Source organism: Salvelinus fontinalis, chromosome 27 (assembly GCF_029448725.1).
Source record: "Salvelinus fontinalis isolate EN_2023a chromosome 27, ASM2944872v1, whole genome shotgun sequence".
Lineage (NCBI taxonomy): Eukaryota > Metazoa > Chordata > Actinopteri > Salmoniformes > Salmonidae > Salvelinus > Salvelinus fontinalis.
Genome location: NC_074691.1, coordinates 33425051 through 33435566, shown reverse-complemented (window position 1 = coordinate 33435566; position 10516 = coordinate 33425051). Strand labels below are relative to the sequence as shown.

At 45.1% G+C, this 10516-nt stretch overlaps 1 protein-coding gene and 1 long non-coding RNA gene across 30 annotated transcripts in view; both read left to right on the top strand.

The window, feature by feature from the left end:
* Positions 1–924: 924 nt before the first annotated feature.
* The window catches only part of LOC129825480 (ATP-dependent RNA helicase DDX1-like), a 13673-nt gene continuing 4081 nt past the window's right edge, over positions 925–10516 (top strand). For 2 of the 4 annotated variants that reach the window (XM_055885612.1, XM_055885611.1), the window contains exons 1-5: positions 926–1093; positions 4387–4478; positions 6252–6324; positions 6433–6505; positions 9389–9431. In XM_055885612.1, the coding sequence (XP_055741587.1) occupies positions 949–1093; positions 4387–4478; positions 6252–6324; positions 6433–6505; positions 9389–9431 (426 nt within the window). In that variant the 5' untranslated portion in view covers positions 926–948. Of the gene's footprint in view, positions 1094–3494; positions 3541–4386; positions 4479–6251; positions 6325–6432; positions 6506–9388; positions 9432–10516 lie in introns of those variants that run through there. The other 2 variants (XM_055885613.1, XM_055885614.1) reach the window with 2 other exon arrangements.
* Positions 6512–9328, top strand: LOC129825483 (uncharacterized). Of its 26 annotated transcripts, XR_008754889.1 has the most exons (6): positions 6512–6709; positions 6746–6825; positions 7162–7241; positions 7287–7324; positions 7405–9015; positions 9103–9328. It is a non-coding gene; the product is annotated as an uncharacterized LOC129825483 (long non-coding RNA). The 26 variants fall into 26 exon arrangements; XR_008754888.1 differs by lacking the exon at positions 7162–7241 and having other exon boundaries at positions 7287–8128; positions 8167–9015; positions 9103–9326; XR_008754886.1 differs by lacking the exon at positions 7162–7241 and having other exon boundaries at positions 7287–7442; positions 7605–9015; positions 9103–9325.

The window sequence follows — 10516 nt, the reverse complement described above, 5'->3', positions numbered from 1 at the left end:
CATAAAGGCTGCTTCCCAAATGGCACAAAAGTACCCTGCTCAAAGTAGTGCACTATATAGGGACCCTGGTCAAAGTAGTGCACTATATAGGGACCCTGGTTAAAGTAGTGCACTATATAGGGACCCTGCTCAAAGTAGTGCACTATATAGGGACCCTGCTCAAAGTAGTGCACTATATAGGGACCCTGGTTAAAGTAGTGCACTATATAGGGACCCTGGTCTAAGTAGTGCACTATATAGGGACCCTGCTCAAAGTAGTGCACTATATAGGGACCCTGGTCAAAGTAGGGCACTATATAGGGACCCTGGTCAAAGTAGGGCACTGTACAGGGCAGGGATCACCTCGAATCAGACGGCCGCGTGGATGGGTCGGGGGACTGACTGTAAATTGACCACAAGAAGCCCAAACAGATGTAATATTTGACTAAAACCTTGATAACATTCCAGTCACATATCTCTCTTATGTGGGGAAACTTCATCTACATTAAAATCACCTGGAGCTCTGACGTAGGGGGGGGGGGCAGTTGGGGAGCTCTGATGGGGAGGGGGGGGGGGGCAGTTGGGGAGCTCTGATGGAGGGGGGGGGGGGGGCAGTTGGGGAGCTCTGATGTGGGGGGGGGGGGCAGTTGGGGAGCTCTGATGTAGGGGGGGGGGGCAGTTGGGTAGCTCTGATGTGGGGGGGGGCAGTTGGGTAGCTCAGATGTAGGGGGGGGCAGTTGGGGAGCTCTGATGTGGGGGGGGGGGGGGGCAGTTGGGGAACTCTGATGTGGGGGGGGGGGGGGGCAGTTGGGGAACTCTGATGTAGGGGGGGGGGGGGGGGCAGTTGGAGCCCTGATGTTACATTGTAATGTCCTGTTGTCTAGCGTAAGGTTATGGTCTGACCTGTTACCGTGTGTGTGTGTGTGTGTGTGTGTGTGTGTGTGTGTGTGTGTGTGTGTGTGTGTAGAGATGTGGTCTGAGGCCATCAAGATCTTGAAGGGGGAGTACACCATCAGAGCCATCAAGGAACACAACATGGATCAGGCCATCATCTTCTGTCGGACCAAGATCGACTGTGACAACATGGAGCAATACTTCATAGTACAGGGAGGAGGTGAGTTATATTACTACTGTACTACATAAATACTACAATACTACTACAACATGGAGCAGTACTTCATAGTACAGGGAGGAGGTGAGTTATATTACTACTGTACTATATAAATACTACAATACTACTACAACATGGAGCAGTACTTCATAGTACAGGGAGGAGGTGAGTTATATTACTACTGTACTATATAAATACTACAATACTACTACAACATGGAGCAGTACTTCATAGTACAGGGAGGAGGTGAGTTATATTACTGTACTACATAAATACTACAATACTACTACAACATGGAGCAGTACTTCATAGTACAGGGAGGAGGTGAGTTATATTACTACTGTACTATATAAATACTACAATACTACTACAACATGGAGCAGTACTTCATAGTACAGGGAGGAGGTGAGTTATATTACTGTACTACATAAATACTACAATACTACTACAACATGGAGCAATGCTTCATAGTACAGGGAGGAGGTGAGTTATATTACTACTGTACTACTACAACATGGAGCAGTACTTCATAGTACAGGGAGGAGGTGAGTTATATTACTGTACTATATAAATACTACAATACTACTACAACATGGAGCAGTACTTCATAGTACAGGGAGGAGGTGAGTTATATTACTACTGTACTATATAAATACTACAATACTACTACAACATGGAGCAGTACTTCATAGTACAGGGAGGAGGTGAGTTATATTACTACTGTACTATATAAATACTACAATACTACTACAACATGGAGCAGTACTTCATAGTACAGGGAGGAGGTGAGTTATATTACTACTGTACTATATAAATACTACAATACTACTACAACATGGAGCAATACTTCATAGTACAGGGAGGAGGTGAGTTATATTACTGTACTACATAAATACTACAATACTACTACAACATGGAGCAATACTTCATAGTACAGGGAGGAGGTGAGTTATATTACTACTGTACTACATAAATACTACAATACTACTACAACATGGAGCAATACTTCATAGTACAGGGAGGAGGTGAGTTATATTACTACTGTACTATATAAATACTACAATACTACTACAACATGGAGCAATACTTCATAGTACAGGGAGGAGGTGAGTTATATTACTACTGTACTACATAAATACTACAATACTACTACAACATGGAGCAATACTTCATAGTACAGGGAGGAGGTGAGTTATATTACTGTACTACATAAATACTACAATACTACTACAACATGGAGCAATACTTCATAGTACAGGGAGGAGGTGATTTATATTACTGTACTACATAAATACTACAATACTACTACAACATGGAGCAGTACTTCATAGTACAGGGAGGAGGTGAGTTATATTACTACTGTACTATATAAATACTACAATACTACTACAACATGGAGCAATACTTCATAGTACAGGGAGGAGGTGAGTTATATTACTGTACTACATAAATACTACTACAACATGGAGCAGTACTTCATAGTACAGGGAGGTGTTATATTACTACTGTACTATATAAATACTACAATACTACTACAACATGGAGCAGTACTTCATAGTACAGGGAGGAGGTGAGTTATATTACTACTGTACTATATAAATACTACAATACTACTACAACATGGAGCAATACTTCATAGTACAGGGAGGAGGTGAGTTATATTACTACTGTACTATATAAATACTACACTATTACTACAACATGGAGCAGTACTTCCTAGTACAGGGAGGAGGTGAGTTATATTACTGTACTACATAAATACTACAATACTACTACAACATGGAGCAATACTTTATAGTACAGGGAGGAGGTGAGTTATATTACTACTGTACTATATAATACTACACTACTACTACAACATGGAGCATTACTTCATAGTACAGGGAGGAGGTGAGTTAGAATATTACTACTGTACTATATAAATACTACAATACTACTACAACATGGAGCAATACTTCATAGTACAGGGAGGAGGTGAGTTATATTACTACTGTACTACATAAATACTACAATACTACTACAACACGGAGTAATACTTCATAGTACAGGGAGGAGGTGAGTTATATTACTACTGTACTATATAAATACTACAATACTACTACAACATGGAGCAATACTTCATAGTACAGGGAGGAGGTGAGTTAGAATATTACTACTTTACTATATAAATACTACAACATGGAGCAATACTTCATAGTACAGGGAGGAGGTGAGTTAGAATATTACTACTGTACTATATAAATACTACAATACTACTACAACATGGAGCGATACTTCATAGTACAGGGAGGAGGTGAGTTAGAATATTACTACTGTACTACGTAAATACTACTACAACATGGAGTAATACTTCATAGTACAGGGAGGAGGTGTGTTATATTACTACTGTACTACATAAATACTACAATACTACTAAAACATGGAGCAATACTTCATAGTACAGGGAGGAGGTGAGTTATATTACTGTACTATATAAATACTACAATACTACTACAACATGGAGTAATACTTCATAGTACAGGGAGGAGGTGAGTTATATTACTGTACTATATAAATACTACAATACTACTACAACATGGAGCAATACTTTATAGTACAGGGAGAAGGCGTGTTATATTATTACTGTACTACATAAATACTACAATACTACAACATGGAGCAGTACTTCATAGTACAGTGAGGTGTTATTACTACTGTACTATATAAATACTACAACATGGAGGTGTGTTATATTACTACTGTACTATATAAATACTACAACATGGAGGTGTGTTATATTACTACTGTACTATATAAATACTACAACATGGAGGTGTGTTATATTACTACTGTACTATATAAATACTACAACATGGAGGTGTGTTATATTACTACTGTACTATATAAATACTACAACATGGAGGTGTGTTATATTACTACTGTACTATATAAATACTACAACATGGAGGTGTGTTATATTACTACTGTACTATTATAAATACTACAACATGGAGGTGTGTTATATTACTACTGTACTATATAAATACTTACAACATGGAGGTGTGTTATATTACTACTGTACTATATAAATACTACAACATGGAGGTGTGTTATATTACTACTGTACTATATAAATACTACAACATGGAGGTGTGTTATATTACTACTGTACTATATAAATACTACAACATGGAGGTGTGTTATATTACTACTGTACTATATAAATACTACAACATGGAGGTGTGTTATATTACTACTGTACTATATAAATACTACAACATGGAGGTGTGTTATATCATGTCCTCTCCCTCCATTAGGTCCTGATAAAAAAGGCCACCAGCTTTCCTGTGTCTGTCTCCATGGTGACCGGAAGCCCAACGAACGCAAGACCAATCTGGACCGATTCAAGGTCAGCAGCGTCACTTAACCACTGACAGGATATGACGTCACTTAACCACTGACAGGATATGACGTCACTTAACCACTGACAGGATATGACGTCACTTAACCACTGACAGGATATGACGTCACTTAACCACTGGCGGGATATGACGTCACTTACACACTGGCGGGATATGACGTCACTTACACACTGGCGGGATATGACGTCACTTACACACTGGCGGGATATGACGTCACTTACACACTGGCGGGATATGACGTCACTTACACACTGGCGGGATATGACGTCACTTACACACTGGCGGGATATGACGTCACTTACACACTGGCGGGATATGACGTCACTTACACACTGACGGGATATGACGTCACTTACACACTGACGGGATATGACGTCACTTACACACTGGCGGGATATGACGGCACTTACACACTGACGGGATATGATGTCACTTACACACTGGCAGGATATGATGGCACTTACACACTGACTTACGCACTACTCTGGAACGGGGGGCCTCTGGGGCACTACTCTGGAACGGGGGGCCTCTGGGGCACTACTCTGGAACGGGGGGCCTCTGGGGCACTACTCTGGAGCGGGGGGCCTCTGGGGCACTACTCTGGAGCGGGGGGCCTCTGGGGCACTACTCTGGAGCGGGGGGCCTCTGGGGCACTACTCTGGAGCGGGGGGCCTCATGGGGGCACTACTCTGGAGCGGGGGCCTTCTGGGGCACCTACTCTGGAGCGGGGGGGCCTCTGGGGCACTACTCTGGAGCGGGGGGGCCTCTGGGGCACTACTCTGGAACGGGGGCCTCTGGGCACTACTCTGGAGCGGGGGGGCCTCTGGGCACTACTCTGGAGCGGGGGGCCCTCTGGGCACTACTCTGGAGCGGGGGGCCCTCTGGGCATTACTCTGGAGCGGGGGGCCCTCTGGGCATTACTCTGGAGCGGGGGGCCCTCTGGGCATTACTCTGGAGCGGGGGGCCCTCTGGGCACTACTCTGGAGCGGGGGGCCCTCTGGGCACTACTCTGGAGCGGGGGGGCCTCTGGGCACTACTCTGGAGCGGGGGGGCCTCTGGCTCTGTGGCACTACTCTGGAGCGGGGGGGCCTCTGGGGCACTACTCTGGAGCGGGGGGGCCTCTGGGCACTACTCTGGAGCGGGGGGGCCTCTGGCTCTGTGGCACTACTCTGGAGCGGGGGGGCCTCTGGGGCACTACTCTGGAGCGGTGGGGCCTCTGGGGCATTACTCTGGAGCGGGGGGCCTCTGGAGCACTACTCTGGAGCGGGGGGCCTCTGGGGCACTACTCTGGAGCGGGGGGCCTCTGGGGCACTACTCTGGAGCGGGGGGCCTCTGGGGCACTACTCTGGAGCGGGGGCCTCTGGGGCACTACTCTGGAGCGGGGGGCCTCTGGGGCACTACTCTGGAGCGGGGGGGCCTCTGGGGCACTACTCTGGAGCAGGGGGGCCCCGGGGGCACTACTCTGGAGCGGGGGGGCCTCTGGGGCACTACTCTGGAGCGGGGGGCCCTCTGGGGCACTACTCTGGAGCGGGGGGCCCCGGGGGCACTACTCTGGAGCGGGGGGCCCCGGGGAATATGGGCCATGTGGGAAGTCGACATGATTAGAGAGGGATGGTTGGACGGAGGACCCCCTCAGCCGATCCACATAAACGTCTCTCACAGGAAAAATAACACTATTCTACTCTACGCTTTTATTTTCTATTCTGTTTTCAGCTACAGCGTTAGCAAATATGATATTGACTTCCTGTATCTCCTTACAGAAACAGGAAGTGAAGTTCTTGATCTGTACAGACGTGGCGGCCAGGGGCATCGATATCCACGGCGTCCCCTACGGTGAGACACACACACCATGTTAACAAAGAAACAACACAGATGGAACCTCCTTTTTCAGGTCATCCTGTTGCTTTTTAATTCATTTTGACTCTGATCAATGTGTTCCAGTGATCAACGTGACTCTGCCAGATGAGAAGCAGAACTATGTCCATCGCATCGGCAGAGTGGGGAGAGCAGAGAGGTGAGTAATGTCTAGTCTGGTGGAGAGAGAGAGAACAGAGAGGTCAGTAATATCTAGTCTGGTGGAGAGAGAGAACAGAGAGGTGAGTAATATCTAGTCTGGTGGAGAGAGAGAACAGAGAGGTCAGTAATATCTAGTCTGGTGGAGAGAGAGAGAACAGAGAGGTCAGTAATATCTAGTCTGGTGGAGAGAGAGAACAGAGAGGTCAGTAATATCTAGTCTGGTGGAGAGAACAGAGAGGTCAGTAATATCTAGTCTGGTGGAGAGAGAGAGAACAGAGAGGTCAGTAATATCTAGTCTGGTGGAGAGAGAACAGAGAGGTCAGTAATATCTAGTCTGGTGGAGAGAGAGAGAACAGAGAGGTCAGTAATATCTAGTCTGGTGGAGAGAGAGAGAACAGAGAGGTCAGTAATATCTAGTCTGGTGGAGAGAGAGAGAACAGAGAGGTCAGTAATATCTAGTCTGGTGGAGAGAGAGAGAACAGAGAGATCAGTAATATCTAGTCTGGTGGAGAGAGAGAACAGAGAGGTCAGTAATATCTAGTCTGGTGGAGAGAGAGAACAGGAGAGGTCAGTAATATCTAGTCTGGTGGAGAGAGAGAGAACAGAGAGGTCAGTAATATCTAGTCTGGTGGAGAGGAGATGAGAACAGAGGAGGTCAGTAATATCTAGTCTGGTGGAGAGAGAGAACAGAGAGGTCAGTAATATCTAGTCTGGTGGAGAGAGAGAACAGAGAGGTCAGTAATATCTAGTCTTCTGGTGGAGAGAGAGAGAACAGAGAGGTCAGTAATATCTAGTCTGGTGGAGAGAGAACAGAGAGGTCAGTAATATCTAGTCTGGTGGAGAGAGAGAACAGAGAGGTCAGTAATATCTAGTCTGGTGGAGAGAGAGAACAGAGAGGTCAGTAATATCTAGTCTGGTGGAGAGAGAACAGAGAGGTCAGTAATATCTAGTCTGGTGGAGAGAGAGAACAGAGAGGTCAGTAATATCTAGTCTGGTGGAGAGAGAGAGAACAGAGAGATCAGTAATATCTAGTCTGGTGGAGAGAGAGAACAGAGAGGTCAGTAATATCTAGTCTGGTGGAGAGAGAGAACAGAGAGGTCAGTAATATCTAGTCTGGTGGAGAGAGAACAGAGAGGTCAGTAATATCTAGTCTGGTGGAGAGAGAACAGAGGTCAGTAATATCTAGTCTGGTGGAGAGAGAGAGAACAGAGAGGTCAGTAATATCTAGTCTGGTGGAGAGAGAGAGAACAGAGAGGTCAGTAATATCTAGTCTGGTGGAGAGAGAGAACAGAGAGGTCAGTAATATCTAGTCTGGTGGAGAGAGAGAACAGAGAGGTCAGTAATATCTAGTCTGGTGGAGAGAGAGAGAACAGAGAGGTCAGTAATATCTAGTCTGGTGGAGAGAGAGAGAACAGAGAGGTCAGTAATATCTAGTCTGGTGGAGAGAGAGAGAACAGAGAGGTCAGTAATATCTAGTCTGGTGGAGAGAGAGAGAACAGAGAGGTCAGTAATATCTAGTCTGGTGGAGAGAGAACAGAGAGGTCAGTAATATCTAGTCTGGTGGAGAGAGAGAACAGAGAGGTCAGTAATATCTAGTCTGGTGGAGAGAGAGAACAGAGAGGTCAGTAATATCTAGTCTGGTGGAGAGAGAACAGAGAGGTCAGTAATATCTAGTCTGGTGGAGAGAGAGAGAACAGAGAGGTCAGTAATATCTAGTCTGGTGGAGAGAGAACAGAGAGGTCAGTAATATCTAGTCTGGTGGAGAGAGAGAGAACAGAGAGGTCAGTAATATCTAGTCTGGTGGAGAGAGAGAACAGAGAGATCAGTAATATCTAGTCTGGTGGAGAGAGAGAGAACAGAGAGGTCAGTAATATCTAGTCTGGTGGAGAGAGAGAGAACAGAGAGGTCAGTAATATTTAGTCTGGTGGAGAGAGAGAGAACAGAGGTCAGTAATATCTAGTCTGGTGGAGAGAGAGAGAACAGAGAGGTCAGTAATATCTAGTCTGGTGGAGAGAGAACAGAGAGGTCAGTAATATCTAGTCTGGTGGAGAGAGAACAGAGAGGTCAGTAATATCTAGTCTGGTGGAGAGAGAGAACAGAGAGGTCAGTAATATCTAGTCTGGTGGAGAGAGAGAGAACAGAGAGATCAGTAATATCTAGTCTGGTGGAGAGAGAGAGAACAGAGAGGTCAGTAATATCTAGTCTGGTGGAGAGAGAACAGAGAGGTCAGTAATATCTAGTCTGGTGGAGAGAGAGAGAACAGAGAGGTCAGTAATATCTAGTCTGGTGGAGAGAGAACAGAGAGGTCAGTAATATCTAGTCTGGTGGAGAGAGAGAGAACAGAGAGGTCAGTAATATCTAGTCTGGTGGAGAGAGAGAGAACAGAGAGGTCAGTAATATCTAGTCTGGTGGAGAGAGAGAACAGAGAGGTCAGTAATATCTAGTCTGGTGGAGAGAGAACAGAGCTGGTCAGTAATATCTAGTCTGGTGGAGAGAGAGAACAGAGAGGTCAGTAATATCTAGTCTGGTGGAGAGAGGAGAGAGACAGAGAGGTCAGTAATATCTAGTCTGGTGAGAGAGAGAGAGAACAGAGAGGTCAGTAATATCTAGTCTGGTGGAGAGAGAACAGAGAGGTCAGTAATATCTAGTCTGGTGGAGAGAGAGAGAACAGAGAGATCAGTAATATCTAGTCTGGTGGAGAGAGAGAGAACAGAGAGATCAGTAATATCTAGTCTGGTGGAGAGAGAGAGAACAGAGAGGTCAGTAATATCTAGATGCGTATCAGAGAATCTGTGTTAATGATGCTTTTAGTCCTGAATTAGGTTTCATCTGTCAGGGAAAACCACATCTACAAAAACTCAATTCTGTCTTCTTCTTTTAGGATGGGATTGGCTATCTCTCTCGTTGCCATGGAGAAGGAGAAGGTAAGGCCATAGGTCAGAATATTCGTTGTCGTTCTGTCTGTAGGTGTGGTATCATATGTCATTGTGTCTGTAGGTGTGGTGTCATTGTGTCTGTAGGTGTGGTATCATACGTCATTGTGTCTGTAGGTGTGGTATCATACGTCATTGTGTCTGTAGGTGTGGTATCATACGTCATTGTGTCTGTAGGTGTGGTATCATACGTCATTGTGTCTGTAGGTGTGGTATCACATGTCGTTGTGTCTGTAGGTGTGGTATCATATGTCATTGTGTCTGTAGGTGTGGTATCATACGTCATTGTGTCTGTAGGTGTGGTATCATATGTCATTGTGTCTGTAGGTGTGATATCACATGGCATTGTGTCTAGGTGTGGTATCATATGTCATTGTGTCTGTAGGTGTGGTATCACATGTCATTGTGTCTGTAGGTGTGGTGTCATACGTCATTGTGTCTGTAGGTGTGGTATCATACGTCATTGTGTCTGTAGGTGTGGTATCATATGTCATTGTGTCTGTAGGTGTGGTATCATATGGCATTGTGTCTGTAGGTGTGGTATCATACGTCGTTGTGTCTGTAGGTGTGGTGTCATTGTGTCTGTAGGTGTGGTATCATATGTCATTGTGTCTGTAGGTGTGGTATCATACGTCATTGTGTCTGTAGGTGTGGTATCATATGTCATTGTGTCTGTAGGTGTGGTATCATACGTCATTGTGTCTGTAGGTGTGGTGTCATTGTGTCTGTAGGTGTGGTATCATATGTCATTGTGTCTGTAGGTGTGGTATCATACGTCATTGTGTCTGTAGGTGTGGTGTCATTGTGTCTGTAGGTGTGGTATCATATGTCATTGTGTCTGTAGGTGTGGTATCATACGTCATTGTGTCTGTAGGTGTGGTATCATACGTCATTGTGTCTGTAGGTGTGGTATCATACGTCATTGTGTCTGTAGGTGTGGTATCATACGTCATTGTGTCTGTAGGTGTGGTATCATATGTCATTGTGTCTGTGGGTGTGATATCACATGTCATTGTGTCTGTAGGTGTGGTATCATATGTCATTGTGTCTGTGGGTGTGATATCACATGGCATTGT